Source organism: Lycium ferocissimum, chromosome 5 (genome assembly GCF_029784015.1).
Source record: "Lycium ferocissimum isolate CSIRO_LF1 chromosome 5, AGI_CSIRO_Lferr_CH_V1, whole genome shotgun sequence".
Lineage (NCBI taxonomy): Eukaryota > Viridiplantae > Streptophyta > Magnoliopsida > Solanales > Solanaceae > Lycium > Lycium ferocissimum.
Genome location: NC_081346.1, coordinates 30148572 through 30166878, shown reverse-complemented (window position 1 = coordinate 30166878; position 18307 = coordinate 30148572). Strand labels below are relative to the sequence as shown.

At 32.5% G+C, this 18307-nt stretch overlaps 3 protein-coding genes across 3 annotated transcripts; 2 read left to right on the top strand and 1 right to left on the bottom strand.

Annotated features, from left to right (window-relative positions):
* The first annotated feature begins 1537 nt into the window (after window positions 1-1537).
* LOC132057707 (endoglucanase 23-like) lies at window positions 1538-2830 on the top strand. The gene is given in 6 exon segments (XM_059450320.1): window positions 1538-1567; window positions 1569-1586; window positions 1666-1833; window positions 1946-2054; window positions 2163-2320; window positions 2413-2830. Coding segments are annotated over 6 exon segments (807 nt in total). The 3' UTR covers window positions 2737-2830.
* A 7732-nt stretch (window positions 2831-10562) lies between these two features.
* Window positions 10563-15083, top strand: LOC132056677 (uncharacterized). Its single transcript, XM_059448966.1, has 6 exons — window positions 10563-10728; window positions 10827-10882; window positions 11617-11740; window positions 11822-11928; window positions 14668-14722; window positions 14799-15083. Exons 1-6 carry the CDS (start codon window positions 10647-10649, stop codon window positions 14876-14878), a joined length of 504 nt encoding a protein of 167 aa, XP_059304949.1. The 5' UTR covers window positions 10563-10646; the 3' UTR covers window positions 14879-15083.
* Window positions 15084-17145: 2062 nt separating this feature from the next.
* On the bottom strand, window positions 17146-18009 carry LOC132056675 (21 kDa protein-like). The gene has a single exon (XM_059448965.1). The coding sequence runs from the start codon at window positions 17937-17939 to the stop codon at window positions 17322-17324; it is 618 nt and encodes a 205-aa protein (XP_059304948.1). The 5' UTR covers window positions 17940-18009; the 3' UTR covers window positions 17146-17321.
* Window positions 18010-18307: the final 298 nt, after the last annotated feature.

Sequence of the window (18307 nt, the reverse complement as noted above, 5' to 3'; positions counted from 1 at the left end):
TCTATACCCACAGAAATTTTTGCCATCCCCTGAAGACTTCAATTAGAGATCATAAGTCTGCGCTAGTAGAATGAACTTTTTATTTCCAAGGCTTGCTTTTCCTATCTTTATGGAAAAGCATTCTAGGGATGGAGATGCATGTTCTTTTGGACAAGTACATATATAATGTCAAATTATAGTCTATGGCAAATAAACAACAAACATCGTACCTAGCTAGCTAGTGCAATAAGATCAATATGATTGGTAGCGAAAAATATTCCTTTTTTTTTGTCAGGTGCTATATATATATATTATAGTAATATTTGTCTGCTTGACAGCAATGGTAATTAAAGTTTAAATGTTCCTAATCCTAATTATGCTGATGCCTTAACAATATATAATACTCTTCTATATATGTATAACTTAAGGACATATAGGTCTATATAATTACCCCTATACCATATATATGTCTTGGAGATATATACTATATATATGTCTTATATACTATATATATGAGCTATATATAGGGTATATACTTATATACATATATACATATATATACATAACTCTATATACTGTTATATATATAACTTTTATATATTTTATTTTTTTATATACTATATTATAAATATGAGTATATATACTTCCTATATTTAGTATATATATTGTTATATATTCCAATATACTTAATATAGGTCATATATATACTATATATACATATATCTTGATATATCAAATATATATACATATTGCCCCAATTATATAAAATATAGAAACAATATATATTTATATACATATGGATTATATATATATATATGATACTATGATGCTGGTATATATATATAACAATGTATATAGTTCCACTTTATATATACCTATATACTATATATACCATATATACTTGGATATATACGTGCAGTTAAGAAATATATATACATATATGGGTATATATGACTATACATATATACCATATATAGGCTATTAATATATACTATATATACATATATACGGATTATTATATACTTAAATATATACCACAGACATTATAAACGTAGTATATATACAAGTAGGTAACGCAGATATATATATAATGCTGGGATATATACTATATATACCTGATATATACTATATATATGACACTCCTCGTATATATATATATATATGTTAACTGCATATATATACTGGTTCTGAATATATATACTGCTGATATATACGCTATATACTCTAGCTATATACTCCATGGTATTTAAGCTTACTATATATACGCATATATCCATATATATGTCTCATCATATATACCGCCCATAGGTAACAATTTATATACTATATATACATACTATATATATATACAATACAAATATATACTTTATGCCATAATATATATACAGGAGGGAGTACTATATATACATGATAACTCGATATATATACTTATATATGTCATATATATATTATCAATATAGTTGATATAGGTAATATATATATTGTATATTTATATGGATATATATATATATACTTGAATATATGCTGATAATATATATATATCTTACAATGACAGCATATGGACCTATGGGTGTGCCCATTATATTGTATATTACAACGGATACAATGTAAGTAGCAAGCTTAATAATCTTCAAATTTTGATATTCAGCAAGTTCTTAGTCCTAATTAACAAGGATGATTGGACAGGATGAATTGCTTTGGGCTGCAGCATGGCTCCTCAAAGCAACAAGAAAGCCTATGTATTGGGACTACGTAAAGCAAAACATTATAAACTTCAAATCAGACATCGAAAATGGCTTATCAGAATTTGGATGGGATGCCAAGCATGCTGGTATCAATGTGCTCATCTCCAAGGTTTATTCACTAGCTAAACCAGGCTCTTATTTATTCTGTATATGTATAAATTTACTTTTCTTTGCCTCCGATTCAATCTATAGTCTTTCACTTTTTGTGGATATCATTGCAGTTTGTTCTGGATAATCCTTCAAATGCAAACCCCTACCTTCCTTACGCTGATACGTTCGTCTGCAGTGTGTTGCCTGAATCTCCCACCAATACAGTTAGATACACTCCAGGTATATTTATTTCTTCTGATCTCCCACTTAAAAAGCAAAAAAAAAAAAAAAAAAAAAAAAAATGAGAAGGATGTCCACATAATTGTTTGGTTCTCAATTTTTTTGCAGGTGGACTCATTTACAAATCGGGGATTTGTAATATGCAAAATCCAACAGCTCTGTCATTTCTACTTCTTACCTATGCCCGCTACATGAAGACCAGGGTAATTCGCTGTGGCAATGTTGATGTAACTCAAAAGATGCTAATACGTTTTGCAAGAAGCCAGGTATTATACTGTGTGTTGCATATTAGAATTACAATGAAAATGCGACAAATTTGGAAGAAATTAAATTGATGAAGGTACATTGATACGTCCAGGTGAATTATATTCTTGGGAGAAATCCAATGAACATGTCATACATGGTTGGATTTGGAACAAAATTTCCTCAAAGAATACACCACAGAGGGGGTTCATTGCCATCTATTGATCAGCATCCGGAGAAGATAGGATGTAAAGAAGGGACACCATATTTCCTCAACGAAAATCCAAATCCCAACTTGCATATAGGGGCAGTGGTGGGAGGACCTGATATCAAAGATTATTTTGCTGATGTTAGACATGATTCTGCTCATTCAGAGCCAACTACATATGTCAATGCACCACTTGTTGGACTCTTGGCTTATTTTAAAGCACATCCCTAGTCCTGAATACTTGTGGACATAGTAGTAACTCAAATATGTACAGATTATTGAAATTTCTTCTCTCTTTTTGCCAAATGTGTACCTTATTGGAACTTCAGGCTGAAGGAAAGGTTAGAAACTTAGAAGCATAGAGTGTCTGATTATCTTTTTGTATAAAGATCTTTCACTCCGGAAATTTATATTATTACTTGTGTGTTTTTATACAAGGAATCAAACATTAATTCATGATCGAAATTTGCATTATCTGTATGTTTTGCTACTCTTTTGAAATATACAAAACATCACCTAAGATTTATGGGATGGTTGTGACTTAGTTACCACATGTACTTCTCACTCGGACCTGGATCTTAAGGGCAAACCCTGAAGAAATTGTAGATAATCAATTCCCATTGCGTAAATATCTTACTTGACCATTTTTACGGTTGTCAATTGTCCCACTAACTACTATTCCATAGCATATCCCATATTATCAGATATTTTTGAGTTAATATAAGATATGACTTAAATATTATCTTATATTTATACAAGTGTGTAATTCTATTATTAGGACGAAAAGAGACGTTATGTGGCAATTTATGAACTATTTCCCTTATGCCCAGGGACTTTAACAGTTTACATTTATATGAAAAAATATTTTTAAATTTTTTAAGAAAAGGGATTCAAATGAAGCACATTATTAGTTGTGGCTCCGCTACTAATTTCCACATATAGGAGACAAATTTTGGAAATTTAAACATTAGATTATCATAATTATATAACCTTCTGACGAAAGAATGTGAACAAATAGAAGTTACCAAAGAGATTGAAGTAATAGTTTAAACATCTTGCTCAAGCTCAAATAAATAATTAACTAAACTTTTGATGCACTATCTAAGGGTTGTTCATATAGACATCAAATGCATCGTAAAGTTGTTCCAATAAGTTGAATGCACGCTCCAACTAATTGAGCGATCTATCACCCATTATCTTTATTTTTTGTGGAATTAATACACCTTAACAGCTGATGTCACAACAAAATAAATAAAAAGAACAAAAAGGGGCGACTGAGAGTCAAAATACAAGGCCAAAAATAATAGAAAGAAATTGTCTTTTCCCACCCCCAATTTATTTATTTTTCATTTTGGGGGGCGTTTATTTATTTTTTTCCTTTTTGTGGTTGCAACATAGATTTTTGGGATCTATTTCTTTAGCCAATAGCCACCATAGCACCATGCATCTCTTTGCCTAAAACTACTATTGAACCACCATTAAAAACTAGGGCTGGGCATAAATACCGAAAATCGAAAAATCGAACCGAACCGAACCGAATTTCAAGAAACCGAAACCGAACCGAACTAGTTTGGTTCGGTGTTCGGTGTCCACCCTCAAAAAATCGAAACTGAAATAGCTGAACCGGACTTTGACGAAACCGAACCGAAGAACCGAAATTTAATACATTACCCAAAAAAATTAAAATAGTCCACGCCCATTAAGTTTAAGCGAGAAAAAACCCAATTGTAACAAGCCCTCTTTTGCTTTTGTATCCCTAATTTTTCACTTCAATTGAGAAAATCAAATATCTTTAACAAAGAATTGTGACTAAGATGTGTCTTTAGGATTAATGTATGTCCTTTATGTGTTTTCTTAATTATTCTTACTGTATGTATATAACACCTAGAATCATATATTATTGTTATGGTTTACATTCTTGTGTATCTTTGTTTGTTTGATTTTGATTTTAATTTGTCAATTTTATGTTTTGTTGCTTTTGAGAATATGAATTAGTGTAAATGGAATCGCTTCTAATATCATATCAAAAAAACCGAATTGAAAAAACCGAAACCGAACCGAACCAAACTTCAAAAAATCGAAACCGAAAGAACCGAGCCGAACTAGTTTGGTTCGGTATTCGGTGTCCATCTTCAAAAAACCGAAATCGAAATAAGCTATTCGATAAAAGCCGAACAAGAAACAACGCCCACCCCTACTAAAAACCCAGCAGCAAATCCTTTCAAAACACCACAGTTTCCGCCATCCTAAAATAATCGTCGACAGCCACCAAACAAACCACTAGATTTTCCCTATTCCATCGTGAAACACCAACTAACCACCATCGTTCCCCTATTTCTTCCATCGTGAGCTTAAGATTTTACTTGTCCCGATTTAAGCGAAATAATTGAGTCTAGGCAATGGGCTTCTCTTTCGACCCCCCACCCTCCCCTTCTTCTTAATCTTCCGATAATGGATTTGGTTGTGGGTGGTGAAATCTATGGTGGTTTATTTTTCAATCGTGGAGATGTGGATTTATTGGTGATAGCGACGATGGTGGTGGTTTAATGGTAGTGTATGGTGAAGAAGACGCAATTGGGTCACATGACATTTATTTTTGAAATCTGACATAGTATCTAATGTGGCAGCATGACATGGCGATGACGTGGTACGAGTGTAAAACATCTCCCATCACGTGACTGATTATACGTGCGATAGGGTGGTACCATGTCCACAAAAAATAAAGATAAGAGGTAATAGGCCTCTGATTAGTTGAAGTGTGTATAAAAAATTCAAATAAAAAATTACTACATCTAAATAAAACACTTTATAGGCGTATCACTTTTTATTCTGTAGTATATTTAATCTAATAATGAATACAATCAATTGGAATGGTTTTTCTATTTGTTTCTATTAAATTTATATTCACTTTTTTTTTTAGGCTGAAGTGGTTAAAATACTCCTAAACTTGACACGAATTATTATTTTAATCCCCAAACTACGACTAGTCTTAAAAACACCTCTAAGCTTGGCTAAGGGAATTTAAATACACCTCCGAGCTGCCACATGACACTCCAAGTGGAATTGAAGTTTTTTTCTTCACCTTCTTCTCTAATTGCTAAAGTTCTTAGTCATATTTGTTGGTTTATCTCTCAATTGTCTTCATGACTAAAGCTTTTAGATGTGGATTTCCAGTGATGTTGAGAATTTCATGGTCCAATGACAATCCGGAAAGGATATTTTGGGGTTGTCAAAACTACAAGATATTTAATTTCTTTTTGGTGTGTCAATATTTAGTGTAATTTTGCTGGGTTTTTTCTATTTAGAGGGGTCAATTTGGATAATTTTGTTGGGTTTGTAATTGATTTTCGTTCACTTTGTGCAGGTGAGAGGTCGATGTTCTTGCAAATTTTTCGACTGGAAACACGACTGGTTTGAGTAGAAAACATGTCGGACCAAACAAACCCATCCACAAAATTGAACCCACCACACTTAATAAACCCAAGAATCAACATAATATGACCCTCACAACTAGCGTTTACGAAGATTCTAAGCTAAATTCCTAAGATTTTCATGGAAATCAAAGGGGTTGGTTTTGTGATTTGAGAGCGTTTTGAGAAAGATGGAGATTTCTAGTGTTTTGAGATGGTTGGGTGATTTCTTTGATCCGCGGGTTATCAGGTCGGGCATTTTAATTGGTTATGATTTTTCTTTTTCTTTTTGGCTTTTAATTTATCTACATGGAGGACACATTCACTGGAAATTCCAACTGGACCGTGAGTGGCTACACAATATTAAGGTGTATGAGCTCGGGGTGTATTTAAATTCACTTAGCCAAGCTTAGGGTTATTTTTAAGACTGGTCATAGTTCGGGGATTAAAATAATAATATGTGTCAAATTTAGGGGTATTTTAACCACTTCAGCCCCCTTTTTTTTTTTATATATGCTATTATAAAAGTGGGTAAGCACCTCAAGATCGACATGGCTGTTTCTCAAATAAAATTTAATTTTAAGGATAGTTTTGACTTTTACAATTTTATCACTTAGCAACCTGTATCTTAGTCATGAGACTTATGTTAATTCGCTCTAACACAAATAAATTAGGGAAAATGATCAAATAATATTACTTAAGATTCTATATTACAAAACATATTTCTTATTTTGCAAAACATATCAATAAAATTACAAAATATATCAGATTTGTGCTTAATGGAATATCCACGATTTTGGGCTTTTATTTAGGAACAGAATCTGATTTTTAAATGTGGGAAGTAGAAAAAGGAATAAATATAGTGATAATTTGATTCTTCTTTTCAAAAAATAGGAGAGAAAATCTCTCTCTCTCTCTCTCTCTCTCTCTCTCTCTCTAAAAATTTACAAAATAAAAAATAAAAAAATAATAGAAAGCTTTTGATTACGGACTTGTTTAAATATATATATATATATAAAAAGTTTCTCTCTCTCTCTCTCTCTCTCTCTCTCTCTCTCTCTCTCTCTCTCTACAAATGTTGATAGATTATGTATACATTATATATATATATATATATATATATATATATATATATATATATATATATATATATATATATTAGTTCTTAAAAATGTTAAAAACTCATATATGTATAATTTGTATTAATATATATATGATATATATCATTTTTGAGATATATGTGGTCACAATGTGTATGAAATGCGAATAAATTCGATATAAATTAGTCTTAAAATGTGTATGAAATGCATATGGAATCTGGTTTGTATCAATTACAAAATTTATTATTGTTATTATATATATATATATATATATATATATATATATATATATATATCTTCTCCATGTTTGCAAATGTAGCAAAATTACATTAAAGTTGTATTATAATTGTATGTTGAGTTGTATGAAAATTGTATTTTAAAGTTTTATATATTATATAATTAGTTCTATGAAATTTGTTTTTAAGATGTATATTGTTGGAGATATTTGAAGAATACAATTTTAATATAATTTTTATACAACCGAGAATTACCAATTAGAATGGACTTTTGAGCAAAAGGTGGAGAAAATCAGGGAACAATATCTGTTAATTTGAATGGGAGAGAAAAGTGGATAAAATAAGGGAAGATCAAGGTGGAGAGAATCAGGGAATAATATCTTTAATTTTGAATGGAGATAGAAAAGTCGATAAAATAAGGGAAGATCAGTTTCCTTACGTTGTTTCCATGATTGACGCCTAATTTATTTACTGTGTTTTATTCATTGCTTTTTAATTTACCTGATTAGTATAGATTTTGTAAGAAAACTATTGATATATTTTGTAAACTAAAAAGTCTCGTCATGTTCTGTAAATATACCCTCTTACTATGTACATATACGTTTTTTGCCCAAAAAATTACTCCCACCGTGTCAATTTAAGTGTCTTAGTTTGTCAGGGCAGAAAGTTTAAGAAATAAAGGAAGCCTTTTGAATCTTGTTGTCTTAAATTAAAGACCTGTGTAGTCTTTTAAATCTTGTGGTCTTAAACTTGTCTTGAAATTGAAAAACTTACTAAATATAGAAAGAAATACTCTTTTTGGGACATACCAAAAAAGAAAGTAAAACGATTAAATTGGGATGGAAGGAGTACATGTTTTAAGTGAAATTTCTCTTCTTTATTAATTTCATAAAAATAAATATAAAAAAGCTTCTTATTCATAATTTTAATTTACTTTTAAATAATTATATTTTAGCATACTAAGTTACATATATACATTATATAGGGTGCAGGAATATAATTGTTTGATTTTAAAATATATAGGGTCTGTCTTCTTGATTAATAGTTTCTGGCAAAGCTACTTAAAGAAAATTAATAGCCAAAAACACTAAAATGTGTAAACATATTTCTTTTAAAAGGATTAAGATATAGTTGATTTATACTTTTTGTATTTTTTCTTTGTATTACATTCAGAAAGAGGGATGAAAATAAGGAAATGAATTATACGCTACTAATGGAATTTGAACCCTTCACTTGCTCGCCAAAGCTAGCGCTCAACCTGTTAGTCTGTACTTGAAAATATAGAACTATAACAAATGCTATTTGAATTGCCTGAATTGTAATTATGTTTATATAATAAAACTTTCATAACTTTGTTGCTAAACTGACTCATTTTCTGTGTTGGGTCGCGTGCTTTTCATAATCTAGTTGTAAACAAAATTCTACGCACTTGGTTTCTGTTATGGAATGGAAAAAACAAGAGAAAAAATCGAAGAAAGAAAGAATGAAAACTGTTTATATTGATTTTTGCATTGTTTCTTGCATTGAAAAAGAGAATACATCACTATTTATAAAGAACTAAAGAAATAAAATAAAAGAAAATATGATATTTTCCTTATTGATACTAAACTAAAAGGAAAATCAAATATTATGCAATTAATTTAGATCCTAGACTTAGAAAGAAAATAAATATTCTAAAATGTTCCTAGACTAAAAGTAAAGTAAATATTCAATCATTAATGTAAATCATAGAGTGAATCTCACTTTACCCCCCTAACATTTAAGGGTTGGGAAACAATACCCCACTCACATATTGAATGGGAACGATAACCCCCCTATCAAATATTTTTCGGTGAGAATCTTTTGTTTTTTAATAAAGATTTTTTTTTCTTTCTAGAATTAAATACAAAAATATATATATCTCTTATTATTGTTCCATTCACCTATTCCGCCGAAAATAATGTATAACTACTTGAAAAAATCGTTAAAAAATATCTTTATTAAAAGGGTGAAAATGCCTTAAAAATCAAACTCCCCCCCCCCCCCCCCCCCCCAACTTTAACAATAGACATTCTCCCCATTTATTCTATGTAATGACTATTTCATCCTTGTTTTTTTTTTCAATCCTCCATTTATGTAATACATTTTTATATAATATATAATAATTATTTTTTAATGTAGGTATTTATAGATTCTTATTTAAGTTCATTAACATTATAAGTAGAATAATAATTTTATGAATTTGTAACAAAATCTAATGCTATTTTTTATGATTGTTCAATATTATATGCAGTAAGTATATATATGTATGTACATGCATGTGTGTATATTTAAGTTTCACTTCTCTCTTATTCTCTATTGTTTGTATAATAAAATTCATTTACAGTATAAATAAATCATTTTTAAAAATTTACCTCTATTTTTTAATTGTTTTTGCATTACCTGCATATAAATATATTTATAAAGTTATGATGAACCATTTTTCACTTGTATAAATAAATATTAAAGTTTTTATTATTTTTAATAAAATTAATTTTTTGTTTATTCTACTAATTTATTTTATTATAAAACATCATTAACTTATATACTCAATTAGTATTTCGACTGCAAGATAATATTTATTTGTTATAATACATAAATTAAAAAAATGAAAAATATCATGATTTTAAAGAGGTAAAAAAAAAAAAAAAAAAAAAAAGAAGACAAAAGTTGATAATGTAAAGGGTGAAATAGGCATTTTAAAAAGTCAATTAGGATAAAGGGGGAAGAATGTCTATTGTTCAAAGTTGAGGAGGGAGTTTTATTTTTAAAGTATAGTTGGGGGGAGTAAATGATTTTCACCCTTATAAAAAACAAAAGATTCTCACCGAAAAATATTAAATAAGGGGGTTATTGTTCCCATTCAATATGTGAGGGGGGTATCATTTCCCAACCCTTAAATGTTAAGGGGTAAAGTGGGATTCACTCTAAATCATAATATAGAACGCATGTAAATTTTAACAGTTACTAGTGAAATCTAGTTGTAAAAAAAATTTGTACGCAATTGGTTTCTAGTTTATTTCACTTTAATAGATACTTCCTCCATTCATTTTTATTTGTCCATAATAGACTTTGCACACCCTTTAAAAAATAATAAATGAGAAAAAATAATTTGAAAATAATTAATTAATGTAAGAGATAAAATAGGAAAAAGAAAATTATCTTTCTCTTAATATGATAAAATGAATAAATAAAAATGAAAATTTATCTTTTGTATAATAGACAAGTAAAAGTGAAAGGGGGAAAGTATTTAAAAATTAGGAGTCATAAAAGTAAGCAGAAAAAAATAAAAGTAAAAAATTAAACGCTTATTTCTGCGGGAAGCTTTTTGGGGCAAAGACGCTGCTGGGTTTCATTTTTGAGAAAGAAGGAAGAATATGAATCAAAGGTCAGCAGCAAATCGGAGGCCATCCGGAACCGACGGCTCTGATTTCTCCTATCGCATGGTCGTCGATTCCAGTACTCTCTCCTCATTTCAATTCCCTCAACTCCCATTTTTATTCTTTCTCTCTTTTTTTTTTTTTTTTAATCTTCTTAATTACTTACTATTTTGGTAGGATACACGAAAGTTGCAAAGGCAAAGTCTCGTCTTTCCAAATTGATCTTTTCTCAGGTTTGTACATTGAATTTGTGTTGTTATTACATAAACATTGCTGGTTTTTATCTGAATTGGTTATTTCATGGCTATTTTTCAGATTGTGTGTTAAAATAACGTGTCAAATTAGTTGCTCATTAAGATACTACTAATTCATCAGCAACTTCATCTCCACTTGAATTGTGTCACTATTAAAAATAATTGGCATTTTAGTTTAGGATTCAATAGGATACTGGGGTTTCTTAGATTTTTGAGTTAATGGTCAAAACCACACATGAATTGTCATTTTTTTTGCAAATTTCATTCTCCAACTATTAGCTGTTCCTTTTTTCTACCGGAACTATCACCATCTATGTATTAAAACACACCTCGGGTTTGGGTATTTATTAAAACACACCTCAATATTTCCTACCTGAACTAAGACGATCTAATCAACTAGGTGTGTTTTAACACATAGATGGTGATAGTTCAGGTAGAAAAAAGGAACAGTTGATAAGTTGGGGAGTGAAACTCGCGAAAAAGTAATATTTCATGTGTGTTTTTACCATTATCTCTAGATCTTTTGGTGATTGTGTTATTTCATTCTTACTGGAATGTTGATAAGTAAAAAATTGAAGGGACGAATAAGAATGGAGGCTTAACTATACTATTATCTCGTTTTGAGGGTTATACACATTATGTTTTGGAATAATAACGTTTGAGCATTTTTATGTATAATCTTTCTGTTGATAAACTTGCATCATGTACTGCAGGTGGTCACTCAATTGATGATAGCAGCTAATGTATTTGTTTCATTATCAAAGAAGGAGTCTCCCAATAGAGTTTCCGTTTCTTCCCTTGCAATTGGCCTCATCTCTGTTCTGGCAGGGGAACTAGGTTTGCTACTGGATCTCATTCGTGACCTAATCAGTTTGATCCTTCACGTTTTAATGGGATGTTGTCGTTTGTTATAATTAGGTCGAAAGAGAAGCCGATCAAACTTTTTGAAGTTTTATGTCTTTGGATCGTCGATGTCGATCCTGTTGTCAGTGGCATATCTTGCTATGAACAATCTCTCATTGGAGGTACGGTTGTGTGCTTATTCATTCTGATGAGAAAAATGATGCTACTAGACATTGTTTTTGATATTGTAATTGACAGAAAAGTATCCGCGACCTTGTTGCTAATATATAATTATGTTGAATTAGGGACCTCTCGCTTCTCTGTCATGATTGAATTGAAAACATAGTTGCTGCAAAAAGTAAAGTTGTTTTACTTATTTCAACTTGCCTGTGGCTTCGAAATTCTAACAAAAGAAATTTGGGCCGTGAGCAACAAATATCAAGTTTGTCTGTGAGTTGGTTCAGCAGTATGCACTGTTTTCAAATCTGCGATTTTGTATCTGACATTAGACTTATCTTAGCGCCCTATAACTAAGATACTTGATACATATTGATGATAGAATTTGATCACTTTTAAATTCCAAAATTGCCTCTCGCCTTTTCTTCATTGATGGCTCATGATATTATGTAATTCGGACGTTAGACACCGACACTTGTTGGTTACTAACCACCCAATCCCGGAGATAGAATAGAATTTTAAAAAGCTTGGATAGAGTTTCATGAACTTCCAGCTGTTGACTCCTTTAAAGGTACTCTTGGTTTCAGTTTAAACGAAGATGAACTACAGTAATAACAATAATAGTAATGGTGTCAACTGCCAAGACCAACTCAATACCAGCCATAGACGTTATGTGGTGCTATCCCTGCAACTATAATTCTGCAGTCTGCAGTCATCCTTTTGTTGTGTTGCTTTGTTTTATTTTTTTTCTTTCTTTTCCTTGTTGGATAATGAGTATTTAATTGAATAAGATATAGCATTAAGGGAGGGCTGACTTGTACCTGAGGGGCTGCAATATACAAAAAGAGACTGCATTCTCCCCTATAGCTCCTAAAATGAATAAATGAACTCAAAAGTAGGTTTCTAAATTGTAAACATCCTTCAGTTTATCCAAAATGCTAGTTGATACAAAACCCACGTTTAAGTATACTTCCTCTTTGTTCCCAATCTGTTTCTGTATGTCATTTTGATAAAGAGGGTTTCAAGAATAATTGTAGTGCAAATAGGTGTTCTACGTTATTCCTCAGAAGTCCATGATAGCCTGTTGAACAAGCATATTTAGGGAAGTCTATTTGCTGCTGAATATTTACCAAGCACCAGACTTGTGTATGAAGACTTAGTACGTGATGTTGTGAAGAAATAAATAATTAATTAAAAAAAATCCCCTCAACGTTTCTTGCTGTCTGTGTTTCTTTACTTTTTCTGTAAGTTGTTGTAGGCACAACAATGCTAGAGTTAGAAGGATTCATACTTAGCATGGATTTAGTTCACTTTATCTCTTATGCTTTATGTTTCATTAGATACAACCTTTTTTGCATGATAAGTTGTCATGCGTAGCAGAATACACTTGCATCTGACTTTATGAGATACTACCAGCACTGATGTTTCAACTTTCTCTTGGAACTTGAATCACCTTTTGGCTAAAATAGTTATGTAGATATCAACGCTCAATGATGAATTAGAGAACTTAGATTTACTTGGATGATCTTGAGGCAGATAATATTTTTACACTAGTGTTTGAGTTTTTTCATGCAAAACTTTGAAAAAAAAAAAGTTTCAAGTGACTTCAAAATTGTTGTTTCGAGGTGTATCTAGAGTGAGGTATTTAAATCTTCAACTTGTGCTCACAAATTTTCTACTTCCAATGAACTTCTTTTCCAAAAATAAAACGTAGCTATCCAAAACACAAACTTCAACTTTTTCTCCAATTTCAACTTCAAATAACGTTTTCCAACTTCAACTTCAAATGTTGCGCAAATGGATCTTTGGAATCTTAAGAAGCATCACTTATATTTCTTAACTTTGTAAGTATCTTGATTGATAGAGTTATTTTCTCCAATTACATCATGGATAATTTTGTTGCACTAGTATCATCTTTCTGGTAGTTGCTTGTTAATCTGTAGCCCAAAATAGTTAAGTAGATAAATGCTAGTCCTTCCTGTACAACCCTTTCTGAGAAGGGTAAAAAAGAGAGTAGAACCCAACTCACTGGTCTGCAGAGAAGCCGAAATCTCCCAACATCTTTATATCCTGGTTGTTTGTGACAATTCTTGTTTGAAGGAAGGTAGTTTGTTATGGTTCAACTTTTCTCTATTTATGCCCCCAAAACAAAAAAGGAAAAAAAGAAAAAGGTTCCACTTGTCTCTTCCTCTTCCTTACCACTCTATTGTTGCGCCTTCTTACTCTCACCCTCAGCACCTGGTATATCCTTTGTATCCTTTGTCGAAGATCCCTTGCTCTGTGTTCACCAGTCTCTTTATTCCCTCTATCACTTTATGGTTGCCTCTTTTTAGCATCAAAGTGACCAATGATATGTCTTATCTCATTGTCCATGAGGTCTGAAGTGGCTTTGGCAGTGCTCCAAATAGCTTTCGTAGGGGTTGATTAGTTAAGATGGAGGTAAAAGAATGCCATCAAGAAGTAAGTACAATAACTTAATTGGAGTTCACAAAGCACCATTGTTACAGCCTATCTACTTTCTCCTTTCTTCAGAACTAGTCAATCACTTGGGGGTTTCCTTTTTCATTTGCAAGAAGTCGGTCGTTCTTTTGATTTTATTTGAATTTGCTTCTTCTTTAATTTCCTGCTATCAGTTTGGCTTGATTAAAATAATCTAATGATGTTATTGTGTATTTGCTTCTTTCTTTGATATTTTGCTATCATTTTGACTTGATTAAAAATAATCTAATGATGTTATTTTGTAGACTTTCCAAAAAATTTCAAGTTTGGAGACTCTAAAGATTGCAGCTGTCCTACTAGGTAAGTTTCGTATTGCCAAGCTGGCTCATCATATGTTGCATACAATTGATGTATTGACCACATCCTTGTTCTGCAGGATTTGTGGTACAACTTTTTGTTGTTGGTACAACCATTTCTCTTATTAATAACATGGCACCTCCCAAGAGGGCTTCTTGATCATTACTGTAACTCTGGTGTATTCTAAATGTCTTTGACTGATTAAAGAGGGTTCTTATATGCTTCGGCTTCAATGGAGATGCTGCTGTAAGTTGCTTTTATAAATGCAATTTCTGAAAGCTTTTCTGATTTAACATTATACAAATACTACAGGTAAACTTTCTGAAAAGATTACTAGTCAGTAAATTTGTGCCTTGTTCTGCCAGCAAGTAGTTCAATATGAATCAAATTTACATTCTGTTTTCGTTTTCCGTTTACAGCTTTCTTCAAATCAGGTAAATACATGAGCGTAAGTGTAAGTATAAATGGGGCAGGGCATGGTGGGGCAAGACAAGCCTCAACCCGCTTACATTTTTTGCGCTCCCGCCTGCCCCAGTTAGGATTTTTTTCAAAATTTTGCCCTGCCCCACCTGCCACCAAGCCTTGCCCCAACCGTCGCCCTCCCCTTCTCCGATTATGCTTCCATTTTTTCTCTTTCTTTTTACTTTGCCGTATTTTCTTATTCAGATAGTATCCTTCTTTGTTATCCTTTTGACCATAAACTGTGTCACACTGGTATAGTAGTATGTAGTCTCTTTAATGTGCAGTTGAGCATGCACATTATAGTTTCTTTCTAATTTTGTTCATAAAATTTTATATTGTCATTTCACATCTAATTTTGACCTTTTTTCCCCTGGACTTTTGAGCATATCATCCTGCTAAATTCTTGTAGTTAATATTCACATACAGATCCTTCCTTGAACATGTAATTGAAGCTACAGATACAAAACCAAAAACCCATTTGGTCATTCCTCGACGGGAGAAGTGCCTAAACAGAGTGAACAGATACAGGAAGTTAATGGTTCAAAACAAGAAAAGAGTTTATAGAAAGCTCCAAAAAATGACCATGACTTGTTTTTTTCAGAGACCACATTGCTCTTTCAGCTTGAAATATACAAATTTGAAAGGCTATTCATGAAGAAAATCAGCTCTTTCTCACAGCTGGGTTTATTGAACCTGTTCATCCTAGTTCCTACCCCCCTTGCCCCGTTAAATTTTTAAATATTGGTTGTAGCTCACCTGCCCCATTGCCATCCCCAAGTGTAATGATGATTTCTTCCTGCTTGTATAGATATGAAAAGCAGCTGCATTTAAACCTTTCCTTGGTTTGCTTATGCTCTTCATCCACAAGTCATTTTTGGTTTCTATTGATGGGGTTGGGTAGGTACTGCTTTTGTGCAACTCAAGTGTTGCTACTGGGATCCATATACACGGTGATTATAGTTAAGAGATGCTATTTGACAACGAATTTTAGTGTAGCATGTGATTTTGTAGTACCCCCACAATCTTATTAATGAAAACAAAGTCTGTTGGCATAAAGCGCTGGTCCCACTCTTTGTTCCGAGGGCCGAATGATCTTGAAAGCTACTAGAAGAGGAAAATTATTGGATAGAGTTGGGCAGTTGACTATGCATGTGCCTAAATATTTAAAAGCAAGTTAGCGATTGACTCATGCATAAGATATGGCCCTATTCCTTGGGACAGCTAACAAAAAATTTTTAGGTAAAAAATTCTACCAAGTGGTACGCAGAAACCAGTTTAGAGTTCTTACGATGTTAGAAGGGTCACGATTTTCACTGTTGCTTGTATACCTAACCGTGCTGTTACTACGAATTTGCAAACTATATTCCAGCTTACCCGAACAAAAAAGCTTTTTCAGATTTTGCAAAAACTGAAAGCCACTGGAGATCAGTAGTTTTCAATTTTTGTACAAACTGAAACACTTTTCTTTCTTGCTGTTTCGTTGAGAAATAGCTCTTGCAAAGTAGTAAAGTTTTCCAATTTTTTATGTAAACGGTCCAAAGTATAAAATAGAATAGTTATCAAATCTTAAACTTTGCTTAAAAAGTTTGGAAACTTGTATTGAAAATTCGTTAAGATTTTGTTCGGAACAGCGTCACTAAGAAAAGGAATCCTATAATGTTCTTGAAAACTGGAAGACCACTTCCCAAACGAATAATCATCAAAATATATTGTTCACCACACGTAGTGGGAGGAGGATGAACCGAACGGCTGCATACTCGCTTTTACTTGGATTCTTTTTTATTTTTTCTTAGCTCTGGGGGTGCTTGTAATCGGATTGGTCCGCACGGTCCTAATCATTCAATTCCCACATTTGCACTTCAAATCACCTTTTCGATTGACCGTGGTCTGACTTCCTGTTGCAAGTGATCGAGGAATTATGCTACTAATATATCTATGATTATATATTCTTGTTGCACCATATGTATCATCATACACAAAACTTAAATTTTCTATAAATGCATATGGAGCAGACTCATATAACACAATCACCTTAAGCTGACGCCCTGCTTCTGCAGGGATCAACAAAGACAGAACTAATTAAGTACACTTTGTGAAAGACGGGTAATAACGCTATATACGTTGTAATTGACCTTTTGCTTTAGCCGTGGAGGGCCGCAAGGCTGTTGATCAAAGCTAAGGCATTGCTTGTCATATGTGCAACTTTCAGAATCTTTCCCCTTATAACAGTCTTAACTTTCCCGTTCATGACTTTTCCACCAAACCCCTCAGTGCATGTATCCTCATCCGTCAAGGCAGCACTCACCCACGTTTGAATATCATTCATTTTAAGGTCAAAATCTTCGCCCCTCAGCTCCTTCATTTCCCCCAAAGATTTTCTCAGTTCCGCGACTGCGTCACTTAGTTCCTCCACACAGTCGCGCATGGCGCCGACCTCTCTCCGCGTCATGCCTTGGCCGTGTGCCACCTTCACCATCATGGCAGATGTCGATAGGGCTGTTACAAGGCTGACGGTGAGGGATTCATGGGCCATAAGTTGAGGGGAAGCTCCAATGGCACTTGCACGTCCTGATAATGAGCTGAAACAGAGGTTTGGATAAGTTGTTGACTTACAAGATGTTCTTATAAACTCTGTATGTGTATTTCCGGCAGTTGGCCTTGCCGCCGAAACTGACTCCATGAATGAAGAAGTAGTGAAGGCTACTAAAATAAGAAAAACAATGCGGAAAGGGCAACGGTTATTACAAGAACCTTCCATCTCTCTCTCTTTTCTAAGTTTTTTGTTTGTTTCTCTCAATAACTAAAGTTAGTTGAGTGTGATGAAAATGGGAATGCAGGGTTCTGCATTTATAGGAAAAGTGCACAAGTGGTGATGAGCGTGTACAAGTGGGGATGAGCTCGTACAGTGCCAATTAAATGTACAACAGAACAAGTTCTATTTTTCTATCACAGATCAAGGTATGTCGATGGTAAGTACAAAATTATCACACTTAACCTCAGTTTTCCATTAGCTAGAGAAAAAGTTAAAATTGGTTAAATCTGATTATTGAATTTAAATTACATCATTAGAAAATCGTGCATCGAATGGTAAATATACCGGATTGTAGTCAAATTTTTAGAGCCAGG